Below are 19,986 nucleotides of genomic sequence, written 5' to 3'. Positions count from 1 at the left end.
CCCAGCCAGTTTTGCTCTACGACCACCACAAGTGTCATTGGGACTCATCTGAAGGTAACCCATACAAAACAAATGGAAGTAGGTTTGTCCCAACAAAAATAAGGGTTAAATAGGTGTCAAACAAAAAACATTTCCTGAGGTTTCTTAGATCTCCTAGATATAGGCCAGACACTTCAAAACCTTGAAACATTTTTGACATTTAAGAATCTGTTACTCAATGCGTTTCTATGGGCTATAGTAGTAATGGCCAAATTCAATATTTTAGCTTTACACCAAAAGGGGTCCTAAAATTCAAAATCGAATAGCTAAATGATCCCTGGTATGACAATCTTAAAACAATTCCATACAAAGCTTAAGACTTTTAGAGGTTAATAAGTTAAAGGACAGAATCTTCAAGGAGAGACATTTGGGTTATCAAACCTGTCCTAATCTAATGTAATACAAATTCACTCAGTGTCGCAACCGACAGATCTGCATGCACAACGGACACAAAGGAAAGGGTGGGAGAGTTACAAGGTTAAGTTCATGGTATTTTATTGAAAAAAAAATTATAATCAAAGACTAGCATGTACAACTTGGAATGAAGGTAAACTGAATTCAAGATGAACAGTCTAGAGAAGACTCTGGTGTTGAAGACCCTATGATGCGCTATAGGTCACTCAAAACCCACACGCAACCATGGTCAGAGTCGAGAAACAGAAGGTAGAAACATTGACGGTACATCCGCATTCCCTTGCCAAAAAACAAACACTTCCCCTAGCAGGTAAAAAGATCTCCAGCCCGCCTCCCACCCTTGAATCCTACCCAAAGTTTCACGCACAACAAGGAAACAGAACACCAAATATTCCCAACATGCCAAACATAGTTCTAAATGTATTTATTTTGTAAATGTTCATCATCTTAAAAATATTAATTTTTGTAATGAATTAAGCAAACTGCAAAGGTCCCATTAATTCCATCTCTATGTGAGTTTAGTACAGTGGAGGCTGCTGAGGCGAGGACGGCTCATAATAATGTCTGGAATGGAGTGAATGGAATGGCATCAAAGACATAGAAACCACTTGTTTGATCCATTTGATACCATTCCACCCATCCTGGTCCAGCCATTATCACAAGCCCATCCTCCCCAATTAAGGTGCACCAACCTCCGGTGGTTTAGTATGACTCCCCATCCCCATCTCTTGTGAGCTCGTCTTTCAATATAGCCTGCACCAAAACCCACCAACGGTACCCACGGCACTGCTGTGGAATCAGAGTGAGCCCATTGGCCAGACTGCGGCACCAGTCTCAAGCTGCATGCATGAAGAACAGAAACAGAAAGAAATATAAGATGGCCAGCCCAAACATTACCACTAGCAACTGGAACCAATAGGCAGTTCACCAAGTGCTTTCTTTAGTTGTTGACATTTTGTTTACAGGTATCATTTATCTTATTACTGATGTCTAAACTCATCTTTGGGGACAGGACCACTAATCAGTACATGCAGATCATTTGTTTTTGCTTAATTTTTTTAACTTATTTTATGTGGACAGATTTGTCATTTTTCAACATTCAGTTATGTTTTCTATACAGAAACAGTATGATTTTTGCAAGAGGTAAGTAAAACATGTGACTGATTTTTTTTTGTCTTCTAAGGAGGCCAGGAGAAGGGTAGGAGAGCTTCATTTTGCTGTCATCATTTGTACAAATTCTGTGGACAAAAGAGCAAAGCAAAAACAAAATAGACATGAGGAGAACGAACAGAAACCAACCAACCACTGATCAAGCCAGCAATTACACTTCACAGATCCAGACATAATTAAATAAAACATACAGATCATAAAACAAATTAAACTGGTATCTGTCATCGTCATGGAGACTGTTCAGTAAGCCCAATATCCCACTACAGAGAGATGGACCAATTATATAAGAAAGAACAGGGGGCTCAGGATTGTAGAAAGGGATGAGAGAAGAGGGAGATGAGTGGTAGAGTGAAGAGGGGGATCGGGCAGTACAAAGTGATGAGAGAAGAGGTGGATTGGAGCTGTAGAGAAGGGATGCGGGGAGCAGTAGAAACAAAAGACTGACTCTACTGTACAGTAGCATGGTGAAGACGACTGAGTGGGTGAGCTGTCCTGAATCAAGGCCCCCCCATAGGGACACTGCTGAGAACTACTGTACACTCCCTCACAGCAGAACAAGATAGGGAGAGAGAAAGTTGCATTGCTCTCTTCTTACCTTCATAGTTGACCTGTCCGTCTCCGTCGATGTCGGCTTCTCTGATCATCTCATCGACCTCCTCGTCTGTTAACTTCTCTCCCAGGTTTGTCATGACATGACGGAGCTCTGCTGCACTAATGTAACCGTTCCCATCCTGCAGGGGAGACCATGTGAGGTGTGAGGTGTGACCTCACAGTAAACACACCTGCCTTTCACAAAGGGACTTTAACATACTAATGTAATTTATGTATGCAGTAAGAGCAACCATACAGGATAACACTGACCATATAGTGCTTGACAAACAAATAGTGGCAATGTATACATGAGGTGGAGATATATATATATATATATATTAAAAAAAAAACTTAAAAAAAAACACAATCCTTACCTTGTCGAACACCCGGAACGCCTCGCGAATCTCCTCCTCGCTGTCTGTGTCCTTCATTTTTCTGGCCATCATTGTAAGGAACTCTGGGAAGTCAATGGTTCCATTGCCTGGGAGATGGAGAGAGGAAGTGGAGAGAGAGAGAGAGGGTTTAGCTTGCTTTTTGTAGACCGTTGGAAAGGGGGAGACCAGTAGAAGTGGATAGGCAGAATTGATAGTTACTTATCTGGGATTAAATCCCCAGTTGCAATGGGCCATGCGTTGTCTAGAGTGGGCTGTGTACTGTAGACCACTACAACAGTGTAATAGGAGGGTCTCTAGGTACAGTCGAGGGGTTTTTCTGGATAAATTAAAAAGGGGCTTGCCAATGGGCGCAGTCAGCGCGGCAACATTTTCGAGAACATTTGAGGCCCCCCCCCATCATGGTAGTGTAGAGAAATTTAGGCATGGTTAAACAAATTTCCTGCAATTCTATGCATTTTGCCATGGCAACCCATGTTATTTTGCTCAAACATAAAAATCAATACTTCTAAATTAATTGTTTTTGGAATTTTTCAAATTCTCACTGACTCTAGATTTTATTTAAGTGATTGTTACTTCTCAAAGGTTATATTATAAAAACTATAAGTCCATTATCTTTTCTACATACTAAAAAAAAAATGATTTAAAAACTGGTTTTAGCCGTTTACATAAAAAAACTACCCCCCCCCCCCTCTTAGGCCCATGTATTTAAAATGGCTGAAAAATCCCTGCAGCCCTCAGATGTTTAAGTGTGTGATCATGTGTGTGATTCCTGGGTAAGACTGTTCTCTTGAGCACACAGCTGTCCCCTCCCCTGGTGGTACATGGCTGACATACAGTTCCCCAGTGAATCAATGCACATCTGTTCTGTTCTCCACTCTGCATGTCCCCAGTGTGTGGGTGTCTGACTATTCCATTACTTATACAGGGCCGTATAATGCACAGACTGGCTGTTCCACCTTCCCCAGTGTGTGAATAAATGGACTGCTACTGTTGTGTGTGTAGGCAGGGTCTACCACAGCTGATGTGAACCATTTCCCTGGGCCGTGGGGCCTCAGAGAATGTACAGCCCAGCAGAGCAGAGCTCAGAGTGGATTATGACATGGATTTCACTAGGCCATTATTACCTAATGCGGTTATTTAACTGGCTTTGTTGCAGCCAGTCGCTCGGTCTGCCTGATCTAGATAGTGACAGACAGTCAGAGGAGACATGGTGTTCAATGAGAACACTTCCAGTCCAAGCACTAACACAAGTTAGAGTTCTTGATGCGTTTATCCACAGCCTATCACTACTCATCACCATCGGGTTATGAAGGGAGAGTAGTATAGAGGTCAACCGATTATGATTTTTCAACGCCAATACCGATTATTGAGGACCAAAAAAAGCCGATAACGATTAAATATATATTGTAATAATGACAATTACAACAATACTGAATGAACACTTATTTTAACTTAATACTTCAATAAAATCAATTTAGTCTCAAATAAATAAACATGTTCAATTTGGTTTAAATAATGCAAAAACAAAGTGTTGGAGAAGAAAGTAAAAGTGCAATATGTGCCATGTAAAAAAGCTAACGTTTAAGTTCCTTGCTCAGAACATGAGAACATATGAAAGCTGGAGGTTCCTTTTAACATGAGTCTTTAATATTCCCAGGTAAGAAGTTTTAGGTTGTAGTTATTATAGGACTATTTCTCTATACCATTTGTATTTCATATACCTTTGCCTATTGGATGTTCTAATAAGTACTTTAGTATTGCCAGCCTAATCTCAGGAGTTGATAGGCTTGAAGTCATAAACAGAAGAGCTGCTGGCAAACGCAGGAAAGTGCTGTCTGAATGAATGCTTACGAGCCTGCTGCTGCCTACCACCGCTCAGTCAGACTGCTCTATCAAATCAGAGACTTTATTATAATAAGCACACAGAAATACGAGCCTTAGGCATTAATATAGTCAAATCCGGAAACGATCATTTCGGAAACAAAACATTTATTCCTTCAGTGAAATACGGAACCGATCCGTATTTTATCTAACGGGTGGCATCCATAAGTATAAATATTGCTGTTACATTGCACAACCTTCAATGTTATGTCATAATTATGTACAATTCTGGCAAATTAGTTCGCAACGAGCCAAGCGGCCCAACTGTTGCATATACCCTGACTCTGCGTGCAATGAACGCAAGAGAAGTGACACAATTTCCCTAGTTAATATTGCCTGCTAACATGAATTTCTTTTAACTAAATATGCAGGTTTAAAAATATATACTTCTGTGTATTGATTTTAAGAAAGGCATTGATGTTTATGGTTCGGTACATTCGTGCAACGATTGTGCTTTTTTCGCAAATGCGCTTTTGTTAAATCATCCCCCGTTTGGCGAAGTTGGCTGTCTTTGATAGGAAGAAATGGTCTTCACACAGTTCGCAACGAGCCAGGCGGCCCAAACTGCTGCATATACCCTGACTCTGTTGCACAGAACGTAAGAGAAGTGACAATTTCCCTAGTTAAAAGAAATTCATGTTAGCAGGCAATATTAACTAAATATGCAGGTTTAAAAATATATACTTGTGTATTGATTTTAAGAACAGCGTTGATGTTTATGGTTAGGTACACATTGGTGCAACGACAGTGCTTTTTTCACGAATGCGCTTGTTAAATCACCTGTTTGGCGAAGTAGGCTGTGATTCAATGATAAATGAACAGGCACTGCATCGATTATATGCAACAAGCTAGATAAACTAGTAATATCAACCATGTGTAGTTAACTAGTGATTGTTAAGATTGATTGTTTTTTTTATAAGATAAGTTTAATGCTAGCTAGCACCTTACCGTGGCTCCTTGCTGCACTCGCATAACAGGTAGTCAGCCTGCCACGCAGTTTCCTCGTGGAGTGCAATGTTATCGGCCATAATCAGTGTCCAAAAAAGCCAATTACCGATTGTTATGAAAACTTGAAATTGCCCCTAATTAATCGGCTATTCGGATTAATTGGTCAACCTCTAGTATAGAGAGCAATAGCGTCTTTTTGTAGGCACCAACTCCACCATGGTTCGTTGGATAAAACCTATGGGAAAGTTTAGCTTTTGTAGGGTTTTTGGATAAACTGCAAAAATATGGTCTGTGTTAATCACAGGCTTAACTTCTTATGGCTGGGTGGCAGTATTGAGTAGCTTGGATGAAGAAGGTGCCCAGATTAAACTGCCTGCTACTCAAGCCCAGAAGCAAAGATATGCATATTATTAGTAGATTTGGATAGAAAACACTCTGAAGTTTCTAAAACTGTTTGAATGATGTCTGTGAGTATAACAGAACTCATATGGCAGGCAAAAACCTGAGAAAAAAAATCCAACCAGGAAGTGGGAAATCTGAGGTTTGTCGTTTTTCAAGTCTTGGCCTATCCAATATACAGTGTCTGTGGGGTCATATTGCACTTCCTAAGGCTTCCACTAATGTCAACAGTCTTTAGAACCTTGTTTGAGGCTTCTACTGTAAAGTGGAGGGGAATAAGAGCTGATTGTATCAGGTGTCTGCCAGATGGGCATGAGCTTCAGCCATACGCGCACCCGTGAGAGGTAGCTGAGTTCCATTGCATTTCTAAAGACAAAGGAATTCTCCGGTTGAAATCTTATTGAAGATATATGATAAAAACATCCTAAAGATTGATTCTATACATTGTTTGACATGTTTCTACGAACTGTAATGGATTTTTTTCAGTTTTCGTCTGGCCTGCGCGTCATGAATTTGGATTTGTGAACCGAAGGCGCGAACAAAAAGGAGGTATTTGGACATAAAGGATGGACTTTATCGAACAAAACAAGCATTTATTGTGGAACTGGGATTCCTGGGAGTGCATTCTGATGAAGATCAAAGGTAAGTGAATATTTATAATGCTATTTCTGATTTCTGTTGACTCCAACATGGCGGATATATTTTTGGCTTGTTTTTGTGTCTGAGCGCCGTACTCAGATTATTGCATGGTGTGCTTTTTCGGTAAAGCTTTTTTGAAATCTGACACAGCGGTTGCATTAAGGAGAAGTGTATCTAAAGTTCCATGCATAACACTTGTATTTTCGTCAACATTTATGATGAGTATTCCTGTAAATTGATGTGGCTCTGCAAAATCACCGGAGGTTTTGGAGGCAAAACATTACTGAACATAACGCGCCAATGTAAACTGAGATTTTTGGATATAAATATGAACTTTATCGAACAAAACATACATGTATTGTGTAACGTGAAGTCCTATGAGTGCCATCTGATGAAGATCAAAGGTCAGTGATTCATTTTCTCAATTTCTGCTTTTTGTGACTCCTCTCTTTGGATGAAAATGGCTGTGTTTTTCCTGTGACTAGGTGCTGACCTAACAATCGTTTGGTGTGCTTTCGCTGTAAAGCATTTTCGAAATCGGAGACTGTGGTTGGATTAACGAGAAGTTTATCTTTAAAATGGTGTAAAATACTTGTATGGTTTAGGAATTTTAATTATGAGATTTCTGTTGTTTGAATTTGGCGCTCTGCACTTTCACTGGCTGTTGTCATATCGATCCCGTTAACGGGATTTCAGCCGTAAGAAGTTAAGAGAGCTTATAACATTTGATCAATGAGAATTTATCAGCTAACGTAACTTTGTGAATTTTGAAAGATTTATGTAATATAGTATAGTGACTGAACCGACACACACACACAGCCCAAGGAAATGGAGTAGTACTTCTGCCACTCCTTACTTACATTCCCAGCTTTTACAGAAATCCCAGTTGGAGGATTCCACCACCTAGGATTTCTGGAAAACCTGGGAACTTAACAACCCTAGTTGGACACGCTCCAGGGTGAAGTTTCCCATAGGTACAGAGTTCGGATCAGCTTCCCCTCCCCCAATCCTAACCATTACAGGTGAAAATGATAAATTGAACCAAGATCAGCATCTGGGGCAACTTCACCCTACACTGTTGGACCCCAGCAGGCAGAACTCACCATCAGCATCGACCTCGTTGATCATGTCCTGCAACTCAGCCTCTGTGGGGTTCTGTCCCAGCGACCTCATCACAGTGCCCAGCTCTTTGGTTGTGATGGTGCCGTCGCCGTCCTTATCGAACAAGGAGAATGCCTCCTTGAACTCTGCAGAAAAGAAGATAGCCTATTTGTGCATCCAAAATAAATACAAGGAAAAATATCACATCTGAGCTACAGTAAAAACTTGAGACAATTAGTCACCGACCCGTAGTAGCACTCATGTCTGTAGCCATGAAGTGCTTTGAAAGGCTGGTCATTGCTCACATTAACATCATTATCCCAGAAACCCTAGACCCACTCCAATTTGTATACCACCCCAACAGATCCACAGATGATGCAATCTCGATTGCACTCCACACTGCCCTTTCCCACCTGGACAAAAGGAACACCTACAGTGAGGGGAAAAAGTCTTTGAGCCACTGCTGATTTTGTACATTTGCCCACTGACAAAGAAATTATCAATCTATAATTTTAATAGTAGGTTTATTTGAACAGTGAGAGACAGAATAAGAACAAAAAAATCCAGAAAAACGCAAGCAAAAAGAGCACTCTAAGCAGATGGTCCAGGTGAAAGCCTTTAATTTAGTCATGCGCGTGGCTGTGAGCGCGAGCTCCGTTCCCTTTCTAATGAAAACAGTATTGTCCGGTTGAAACATTATTTAATATTTATGATAAAAACACCCTAAGGATTGATTAGAAACATTGTTTGACATGTTTCTACAAACTCAAATGGAACTTTGACTTTTCGTCAAGACTTTGTGCATTTGGATTACTGGACTAATCGCTCAAACAAAAAGGAGGTATTTGGACATAAAGATGAACTTTATTGAACATTTGTCTAACATGTAGACCTGGGAGTGCCATCAGATGAAAATCAAAAGGTAAGTGATTAATTGTAATGCCATTTCTGACTTGTGACACCTCTCCTTGGTTGGAAAATGGCTGTATGGTTTTCTGTGGCTAGGCGCTGACCTAACATAATCGCATGGTGTGCTTTCACCGTAAAGCCTTTTTGAAATCGGACACAGCGGCTGGATTAACAAGAAGTGTATCTTTAATTGTATATATAACACTTGTATCTTATATCAATGTTTATGATGAGCATTTCTGTAATTTGATGTGGCTGTCTGCATTGTCACCGGATGTTGTTTGAGACAACGCATTTCTGAACACGCCAACTTCAAATTACGTTTTTGGACAAAGATTAACTATCGAACAAAACAAACATTCATTGTCTAACATGGAGTCCTGGGAGTGCCACCAGATGAAGATCAAAGGTTAGTGATTAATTTTAATGCCATTTCTGACTTTTGTGACACCTCTCCTTCTTTGGAAAATGGCTGTATGGTTTTTTTGTGACTAGGCGCTGACCTAACAATTGCATGGTGTGCTTTTACCGTAAAGGCTTTTTGAAATCGGACACTGGTTGGATTAACGAGAAGTTTCTCTTTAAAATTGTGTATAATACTTGTATGTTTGAGGAATTTTAATTATGAGATTTGTTGTTTGAATTTGGCGCCCTGCAATTTCACTGGCTGTAGGCCAGGTGTTCCGTTAGCGGAACCCCCTTCCCAGAAAGGTTAATAATTTGTTACTTTACACTTATTTTTCTTAAAACTGCATTGTTGGTTAAGGGCTTGTAAGTAAGCATACCTGTTGTATTTGGCGCATGTGACTAATACATTTTGACTTTTATCTTACCTATACTCTTTGAAAAAAAGTGTTCTTTGGGGTTGTACAGTGCATTCGGAAAGTATTCAGACCCCTTCACTTTTTGTTAGGTTACAGACTTATTCTAAAATGGATTAAATAGTTTTGTTACGTCGATCTACACACAAAACCCCATAATGACAAAGCAAAAATCAAGATTTTAGACATTTCTGCAAATTTGACAAACTGATCTCTTCAGTAAGGCCATTCTAATGCCAATGTTTTTTCTATGGACATTGCATGGCTGTGAAATCAATTGTCTACACCTGTCAGCAACGGGTGTGGCTGAAATAGCCAAACCCAGTAATTTGAAGGAGTGTCCACATTCTAGACGATTCTGTGCTTTCAACTTTGTGGCAATAGTATGGGGAAGGCCCTTTCCCATTTCAGCATGACAATGCCCCCATGCACAAAGCGAGGTCCATACAGAGATGGTTTGTCAAGCTCAGTGTGAAAGAACTTGACTGGCCTGCACAGGGCCTTGACCTCAACCCCATCAAACACCTTTGGGATGAATTGGAACGCCGACTGCGAGCCAGGCCTTGTGGATGAATGGAAGCAAGTCCCCAACATCTACTGGAAAGCCTTCCTAGAAGAGTGGAGGCTGTCATAGCAGCAAGGGGGGGGGGGGGGGACGACCAACTCCATATCAATGCCTACGATATTGGAATGAGATTTTTGATGAGCAGGTGCCCACATACTTTCGGTCATGTAGTGTAGCTTACAAATAAGCACATTATTTTTACATTTATTAAAAAAAGGTAAGAAAAGTTTGATTTCATTCAAATATATGAAGCTAAAGTCACATGATAAGCTATAGCTAGATAACTAAAGTTATTTGAATTTGAGCACCGTACGTAAGCTAGCCATCTAGCCAGACAGGAAAAAGCTAGGCTACTTTTATTAGCCACTTTACAAGCTAGCTAGCTAGCTAGCTAACACTTACAAATAAACATTATGGAATATGCCAAATAGAGCTACAGACCTAGCCTGACATACGCAATTAGCTAAATGTTACTTTATTTCAGTATGGAGTCAAATGACGGGACTATATTTCATGAAGCCATTTGAAGACTGCTGCTGACCCTTGTTGAATGCAGGTGATAGGCTGTGGGCTGACTGAGAAGAGGTATGCATCTAAATTATTTATAATAAGTCTTGGTGATTCAATAGCCTAGTTAATCATGACATGACTTAACACACCATGTTTTGCTCTTTTGCTGCTGCTGACAACTGCATATAAATTGTTCTTCTAATCTACATCAGAAAAATTATGTCTGCATAGCATTTTGTCAATTTTGGTAGATTAATTCATGTTTTTGCTACTTTTTTCTTCTTCCCAGGAACCCGCCAGGCAACAACCAATACATATTGTGCTGTTCCATAAAGGAGTCAGCTGGAGTTGGTACCAAGACTGAGGTGGGCAATCGTTCAAACAAAGAGATGCCTCCCTGGCTACCAGTGCATATTTCCAAAGTATGTTTGCATATAAATGACAAAATCTCAAAGTTATGCTGGTCTTTTGTCCATTATTTAATTGTTTATTATATTCTTAGCTAAAATTATTACTATTTAAGTAGTAGCCATAATTCATACATGTCACCATACAGGGTTCTGTATTCCAATTTTGGTTCAGTCAAGAAGAACCCGTCGGGTTCCGATCAAAGAACCCTATAAAAGGGTTCTATGTATATACACTTTTAGGGGTTCCATAGATGAAAGCAACAGAACCCTTTTTGGTTCTATAAGGAACCATTTTTTCTAAGAGCGTAGGCTACTTAATCAAGTTAAGGTTTCAACCAGTAACAATCACACCTAAGCTTGACCTCCTGGGCTATGGAATGACTTGAAAGGATTACATTTGTTAATTGTAAAGGTGAGCGGATAAAGGTCTGGTCAACAACAGGTATGTCTGCTAGGTCTGTCTGCCATTGGTGAGGAATCTGCCCATTATTAGGGCCGTATAAAATCTGCGTTGCGGTGAACAAGGCTGGAATCACGAAATCCAGACATTAAAACGCAATTCAACAATGTATTCAACTTGGTATGTAATTGACTAAATGTATTGAACTTACTACAAAATAATTACCATAAGACATGAACAAAATGCATAAGTGATTTGTATATTCCTTCAACTTTTTGAAGAGGCAACAGCACAGGAATGTCCCTCTGTGTGCACGCGTTGGTCTACCACTTTGTGTAGCCGTTAGTGATGATGCTAATGTCATGTTTTCATCAGTGGTCAGGAGCTAGCAGACATGCCTCACTCACATTAAATATTCATACACTGCTCAAATGTGTGTGCTGAACTGCTTACCGGCAATCTGTTCCTCTGTTAGTTGGTCGGCCTGAGGACAGAAAGAGGGAGAGGGGGGAAAAAAGATCAATGCCATTGTATTTTGGCTAACAACTCTGAACACAAGCAGCACTAAAGAAAACTGCCCAATTTCTTCCTTTTTCCATCCCAGCCCACACCCGAGCAGCAGATATTAGCCAGTGATCACTGAGCAACAGATCAGATATTATGTAGCCAAGGTAACGATCCAGCTAAGGCAGAGCAGAGAATACAGTAACCCGATGGAGACCTGATACAGTAACCATGTCTGTCTGTGCTGTTAAGTTACAGTGCACAACAATGGCACAGAGGAGAGGCCAGGCCAATCATTGCACACCAGTTTAACATGCATGTTGATTGGTTCCTCTGCCACTCTGCTCATCCCTAGAAAACGACATATGGCAATTTTTGCGGGTCAAGGAGGTTCATGGACAATACTTTATGCCGATAATAAATATAATACAATTTTTACGATAACTTTTTCCAGAGAACCATTTATGCAATAACAAATCAATTATACAACCATACAATGCATTTGACTTTATTTTTAACAACTACATAACGTAATCTATTTAAAAATGGTCAATCTCTTGATAAACTGGGTAAATCAAGATGGTCAGGTGACTTCGTATTCAATAGGAGTGTATGCATGCATTGAGTTATTGAGCGTGTTTTGGCTGATTCCAGTGGTCTTTGGGGCTACACATGACAAACAATCTGTTTCCCTTTCATTTGGGCCCATGTTAGGCCTCCTGAACATTATACCCTGATAAAGACAGTGTCGGTCGAAACGTTGGTTATTAAATTAGTGCTTCTGAGCTCCAAGTGTGCGTCTCTCCTTTTCTTTTTCAAGTGTTCTACTCCGCTAGCCAGCACGTCGCCTAAACAGGTGTGCGTTTGTTTCGCCTCCAGATAGGCCTACTTGCAGGAGTTTCACGAGAGAACAGTGCGCTCGCGCTATAATGGGGAAATCGTCTGTGCCGATATTATCGGTTGTTCTCTACGAGTCACCACACAGTGGATCTCATACTTACATTTCAGCAACACAACTAATCTGCTGACGAGATATGAATACAATGATCACGTCGGGATGAAACCTCACCTCCCTCTACGGAGGTACATCGGACACATTTCCCACTTTAATTTAATATATGCCTACAGTAAACACACACACACACACAAAATGCATGAGGACAGTAAAGACACTGGTAGTCACATTTAGAGAACACTTCACACCCAACCAGCCATGTTCCCCACAAAATCTGCACTCACTCTACACGTCTACAAAAGAGAACTGTCCAAAATTAGAGCCTGTCCTACTATCTTCGTTCCCACCACCACTCATACAGTAACCGGAGCACACCACAGCAGCTACCCCATCAGACCACTCATACAGTAACCGGAGCACATCACAGCAGCTACCCCATCAGACCACTCATACAGTAACCGGAGCACACCACAGCAGCTACCCCATCAGACCACTCATACAGTAACCGGAGCACACCACAGCAGCTACCCCATCAGACCACTCATACAGTAACCGGAGCACATCACAGCAGCTACCCCATCAGACCACTCATACAGTAACCGGAGCACATCACAGCAGCTACCCCATCAGACCACTCATACAGTAACCGGAGCACACCACAGCAGCTACCCCATCAGATCACTCATACAGTAACCGGAGCACACCACAGCAGCTACCCCATCAGACCACTCATACAGTAACCGGAGCACACCACAGCAGCTACCCCATCAGATCACTCATACAGTAACCGGAGCACACCACAGCAGCTACCCCATCAGACCACTCATACAGTAACCGGAGCACACCACAGCAGCTACCCCATCAGATCACTCATACAGTAACCGGAGCACACCACAGCAGCTACCCCATCAGACCACTCATACAGTAACCGGAGCACACCACAGCAGCTACCCCATCAGATCACTCATACAGTAACCGGAGCACACCACAGCAGCTACCCCATCAGACCACTCATACAGTAACCGGAGCACACCACAGCAGCTACCCCATCAGATCACTCATACAGTAACCGGAGCACACCACAGCAGCTACCCCATCAGATCACTCATACAGTAACCGGAGCACACCACAGCAGCTACCCCATCAGATCACTCATACAGTAACCGGAGCACACCACAGCAGCTACCCCGTCAGATCACTCATACAGTAACCGGAGCACACCACAGCAGCTACCCCATCCGACCACTCATACAGTAACCGGAGCACACCACAGCAGCTACCCCATCAGATCACTCATACAGTATTCAACCAATTTCAGCTTCCCCATCACTCATAGAGAAGGCATAGCAGAGCGTTGGGACCTGAAACTCGTCCAAATGCAGGTCGGTCAGGTCGGCCACCAGCCTCTTTGCCTTAGGCTGGTCCTGCCAGGTATCTGCTATCCTCGTTTCTGGCTTGCCGTCCAGAAGTAGATTACCCTTCTTGGGCTTCCCATTGGACCCCCCGGCCTTGGAGGGGACGACATCCATGGCCTCTCGCACCATCACCAGCCCCTCGGCCAGGCACTCCGCACGCTTGGTGTTCACGTTGCCCTGGCGCCTGACGCCCCCCAGCTCGGTCTTGGTGATCTGCAAGCCATTCTTCATGTCCTGTACGTCTTTGACCACGCTATCGATGCGACTATTGGTAGAGTCCACCAGCATCTGGAGGAAGGACTTGTAGTTCCTCTCCTGCTGCTCACTCAACTCTTTATAGAAGAACTGCTGCTGGTCCAGAAGCTCATATACCATGGACAGAGACACCAGGTCATCGTTCTGATAGCAGGGTGCCTTCTTGGGCAACATGGTTGTCCTCAGGCTCCTCAGCCTGCCTGTCTGGATGACTGGAGCTGTGCTGGTCAGGTCTCTGGCTGCTAGCTGTGGGGAGCTGTGTCAAGTCTATGGGAGTGGGGGCTCAGCTGGCTGAACAAAGCACCAGACAGAGAGGACTAGACTGATAAAGAAGCAGGGTTTACCTGACCTGAAGCACTGTGGCAGTGATGTGACTGACTGGCTACCTCCCCCTGTACTGTAGCGGCAACCTAACATTGGGGCTGCTGCCTGTATTGGATATCTTTGGGAATCCTAACTTCCACATGGGACGTTGCAACAGAAGCTCTGGGGTTAATGTATCGCGTTTTGCTTTTTGCCACCCCGCCGACCGCAATCCGTCTGCGCAGTGGTACAGTTACAAAAACCAACGAGGGGGTCTGAAGGATAATTTCCGTGATTAGGGCCTGGTCACACGATGCTTAGGGTCCCCTGCCAGGCTAGTTGGACAGAGCCAGAGCATCCAGGGTCAGAGAGGCTAGATGCTTAGGCTGCCTGCCCCACAAGATGAACCCATCCACCGCATCCCCCCTTTACTGTTGAAGAACATCCTAGTGGAAACACTGTACCTCACTGTGATACATTGGCTTTCATTTAGGGCTAGGCTATACAATGGCTTTGTTTTTCTATGAACCATCCTTAGGCCCTTAGCCTAAGCCTCTCTCTCTCCCTGAACCTGTAGGCCTTCACCCATCTTTACTTTTGGCATTATCAGTTTGTCTTTGCTTGCATGTTTGTTTCTCAGGTGTTACCTACAGCTCTCTTTCCCAGTCCTGTACTTTTTTCCTTGTCCATGGCTCTCTCTCCCCCCTCTGTTGGGTTCCTTGAGCAGTGGCAGCAGCAGCATTCTCTAGCAGTGTGCCCAGAAGGGAGGTCCTCCTCCTGCTCCTCACCCTACTGGATCCTCAGGGCCAGCCCACTGTAACCCCAGCGGCACGCGCCCGCCAGGCCTCCCTCTCTCTGGCAGGGAACGAGACCAACACACACGCAACACACATGGCTGCCAGAAATCTGGCCTGGATTTGCAAGAAATGCACAACCTCAGTATGAGAGAGCACCGCTTGCTGCCATAGCTGCAGCTATCCTATCCTGGCCCAGAGACCCAAAAACACCATAGCTGCTACAGCGTGGCATTGCCACTTTCACATCAAATTGACAAGTGGTCCCTGAGGGCCATATGGTGGTAGTGTAGTGACACAGAGGATTGGGAGTGAGGGCTTCCTGTCACTGCTATGTCCCATTTGGGTGCATCTGTGTCTGCCCACATGACTGGAGCTCCACTTTTAGTTAAGTTTATTAGAACAGGGACAATGTACAACATCTCAGAAATGAGAAGTGATGCGTTGCACCAGACTCCAACATAGGGCTACAGCAGAGGGATGGAGTTAATCAGACACTACCCCTACATATGAGCATGTAACATCATGTGCAGTGATATTGTGCCTAGTCATCGTCTATAGACTCATATAGCCTCCACCCAACCTTGCTCATAAATCTCTTGCAGCAATATTCAGCACATCGACATCAATTGGTTATGCTGCTTATTGTTGAATTTGTAACCTAGTTACAGAATGGTAGGCCTAGATAGAAAAGCAACCCCCCCCCCCCGCGCCAAGGCTGTCAGGCACCCTGCATTTATAATAGCATAAAGGTTGTGGCCATTCCGTGCCAGTAAAGCGAGAATAACAAGAGTCCAGTCAGACAGTGCAATGGCCTTTTCTACATGGAGTCACCACACTAACTACGATAGAGCAGATCAGCTCAATACACTGGGGCTGTCTTCTAGCACGTTCATTTCCTTGTTAGGGCACACAGCAGGATCCTGTGGCGTGACCAATACATTTGAAAATGTGATTTGATTTAGAGCGGGGCAGGGTCAATGTCCCCACAACTACAGCAGAGAGCAGAGGACCCACCCACCTGCTGAGGCATTACTACAGACGAGAGCAGGGGAGTGGAGTCGACACAACCTTTTAGTGCACGCCTTCACAGCACAGCAACACACATCTAAAAAGATTCCTTCAAACATTCGAGCGAGGGCCGAAACAGTGGACACACTGATTCAGAGAGTACAATCCATAGTTTTGTAATCCCCACATTGGCGGAGACATTACTTCCATGCTTCTGGAGAAACAATGTGTGCATTGAGCACAATAACATAATTTACTTTGAGATTCATGTTTTAACGCTGTTCTCCCGCTGCTATACAACCCAATCCCTCCCATGGAGACAGTCGATAGAAAAAGTATCTTGGAGGTTGAACCTCCTGTGACAATGGTAATTACTAACTGAAAAACAACATGATATGATCTACATTGTTCCATATCTGTGTATAAAAAGTGGCATAAATCAAACATGCCACAGTCATGTCAGAGATAGGGCAGCTGCCCTTATTCCAAGAGAACCATATCCCTTTCGACCTGACAAATAGTATACAAGAATGTCACAGAGATTACATTTTCGATCAAATTGAAGCCATGTGTTTAGAAATCCTATAACAGGTCTATCAATTATTTGTAATTACCATAGAAAAAAAAAAAAAGTGACAGACAGCATGAACCAAACTCCGTTAATATTGCAAAGATGTAGACTTTAATTCCATAGATTTGGTTTCTCCCTAATGTCTCCCGAGGCAGAAAGATAAATGAAACGATGCATTCTACATCATACCACAGTAACAGAACCTGAAAAAGACTGATCATAGTAAAAATGATACACGATCTGGTGAACTGCTGGTTCATAGTGGCCTAATACAAATGCAACATCTTGTCAAATTCCTAGAACATTGTATATAATTCTGAATTACAGTGATTTTATGGGGGCGGGTGTACTGTAGGTACAGCGGTAGATCGTATGCACTGCTCCATCGAACCGCATCAACAGATGCAGTTCGCTGCATTGAGAGGTCCGCTTGTGCATGTGGAAAATATATAAATCTCAATGGTTTTTCAGCTTTATTTTGATCAAAATTGTATAGCCCGCATTCTATATTATACATGTATTATGTTACAGAATCTTAACACTTTCCATTACCGGCTCAGTACACGGGTTTTGTTAAACATTAAAACCGTAAAATGTTACTGTTTCACGGACGCATGGAGTCAGGTCTGGCTCGCTGACATGATGAAGTAATTGCCTCGATCATCAGACAAAAATATACTTTGAGTTATCACCATTCGTCTTAAATATCGGTCCATCAAAAACACAATCAGCAATGCATATGAATTGTAGGAAGGATCCTATAATCAATAATGTAACACCCAAAAATCTGACAAGCTAGCGTCGACGCACGATCACTCCGACCGTCACTCAACGGTTCACGCGAATCTTCCTCTGCAGGAAAAGCATGCATTCATGCAACGAGGAAACCTTACCATAGCTTGCTTAAATTATATTTCACTAAAAATAATATTTCCAACGCCGCACATGATATAATACTCACCATGTCCGTCGGCGCTGAATGTGTTAGTTTTCTAAAACTAGACTACGAGATTGACCAGTTCCCGGGACCTCTACTGATGGGTTGAAGGTGTGTATCTCTCGCGATCTCTGTCTATATAGCTTGGTGTATTCCTCCGCCGCTGAAAACCCTCCTCACTCACTTCCGCATTTTCCCACTGCAGGACAGGCAGCATGTATCCCTCCCTCCCTTCCTTCTCAGAAAACTTGCCTGACAGAGATGTTATTTATTTGTATTTTTTTTTTAAACCTTTATTTAACTACGCAAGTCAGTTAAGAACACATTCGTATTAACAATGACGGCCTACCAGAAGGCTTCCTGTGGGGAAGGGGGGTGGGATTAAAAATAAAAAATCTATTAAATAAAAATATAGGACAAAACACACATCACGACAAAAGAAACGACACAACTACAAAAAGAGAGACCTAAGACAACCACATAGCATGGCAGCAACACATGACAACACAGCATGAAAGCAACACAATATGACAGCAACATGGCAGCAACACAAAACAGGGTACAAACATTTTTGGGCACAGACAACAGCACAAAGGGAACAAAGGTAGAAACAACAATACATCACACAAAGCAGCCACAACTGTCAGTAAGAGTGTCCATGATTGAGTCTTTGAATGAAGAGATTGAGATAGAACTGTCCAGTTTGAGTGTTTGTTGCATCTCGTTCCAGTCGCTAGCTGCAGTGAACTGAAAAGACGAGCGACCCAGGGATGTGTGTGCTTTGGGGACCTTTAACAGAATGTGACTGGCAGAACGGGTGTTGTATGTGGAGGATGAGGGCTGCAGTAGATATCTCAGATAGGGGGGAGTGAGGCTTATGTGGGTTTTATTAATGCGCATCAATCAGTGGGTTTTGCGATGGGTATACAGAGATGACCAGTTTACAGAAGAGTATAGAGTGTCGTGATGTGTCCTATTAGGAGCATTGGTGGCAAATCTGATGGCCGAATGGTAAAGAACATCTAGCCGCTCGAGAGCACCCTTACCTGCCGATCTATAAATTACTTCTCCGTAATCTAGCATGGGTAAAATGGCAATCTGAATCAGGGTTAGTTCGGCAGCAGGGGGGAAAGAGGAGTGATTACGATAGAGGAAACCAAGTCTAGATTTTACTTTAGCCTGCAGATTTGATATGTGCTGAGAGAAGGACAGTGTACAGTGCAGTGGCACAAAAACCTAAAGCCACACACATAGAACAACACAGACCAGTGACAATTTGCCTGTGGTGGCAGGAAGCCTAGCGGTAAGAGCATTGGGCCAGTAACCAAAGGGTCACTAGTTTGAATCCCAGAGCCGACAATGTGAACAATCTGCCAAGGCACTTAACCCTAATTGCTCCAGGGTAGCTGTTGATATACTCTCCAAGAGTGTCTCAGGGGAGTTGGGATATACAACAAAAAAAACATTTCCAATTCACATATGCATATAATACACACTTGTAGCCTACATATGTGAAATAGGACAAATATAAGCTTCTCACCAAATGTGTTTATTTATTATTTCATACAGACAGTATCTGACACTTACTGGTACAAGTACTCCTACTCATATATTCATACATTTGCATTTGACCAGCCATTCCTTGAGTTATTGTTGCATTGGAGATAAGCAACACCAGACAGAGTATTAAAAAGAAAAAGTGCACATAAGATGTTGTTGGTAGAATAGCTGCCATTCCATCATCACTTCATGATAATTGAAGCTATGAAATGTGCATTACATTATTACTTTTAAAAAAATAGGCCGATGGTGATAATCAGACAATAAGAGATTTATTTAGGCTAGCCGATTTATCATATCGAATTAATATTCATTACCCAATATCAGTCATTGACAAAATGATCAATAATGCAGTTTTATAGTTGGCCTGTTTGGCTATAAAACTTATGAAAATGTCATATTTATTTCCAATGTTTTTGCAAACTCAGAATCAACTTGTTTTCAGCATTTGTCATGATATCCAAAATGTATAATTTCTTCTAATAATGA

The 19,986-nt window shown here is 42.4% G+C and overlaps 1 protein-coding gene across 1 annotated transcript; it reads right to left on the bottom strand.

Moving 5' to 3' along the window:
• Positions 1–517: 517 nt before the first annotated feature.
• Positions 518–18,176, bottom strand: calm1a (calmodulin 1a). The gene is made up of 6 exons (XM_014211091.3): positions 17,962–18,176; positions 11,646–11,676; positions 7,580–7,723; positions 2,589–2,695; positions 2,219–2,354; positions 518–1,691 (listed from the first exon to the last, which is right to left on the bottom strand). The coding sequence occupies exons 1-6, from the start codon at positions 17,962–17,964 to the stop codon at positions 1,663–1,665; spliced, it is 450 nt and encodes a 149-aa protein (XP_014066566.1). The 5' UTR covers positions 17,965–18,176; the 3' UTR covers positions 518–1,662.
• Between the last annotated feature and the right edge of the window lie 1,810 nt (positions 18,177–19,986).

The sequence above is a fragment of the Salmo salar genome, chromosome 09, assembly GCF_965601325.2.
Source record: "Salmo salar chromosome 09, fSalSal1, whole genome shotgun sequence".
Classification (NCBI taxonomy): Eukaryota; Metazoa; Chordata; class Actinopteri; order Salmoniformes; family Salmonidae; genus Salmo; species Salmo salar.
Note: the sequence above shows the minus strand (reverse complement) of the source record. Positions and strands in the feature narration are given on the sequence as shown.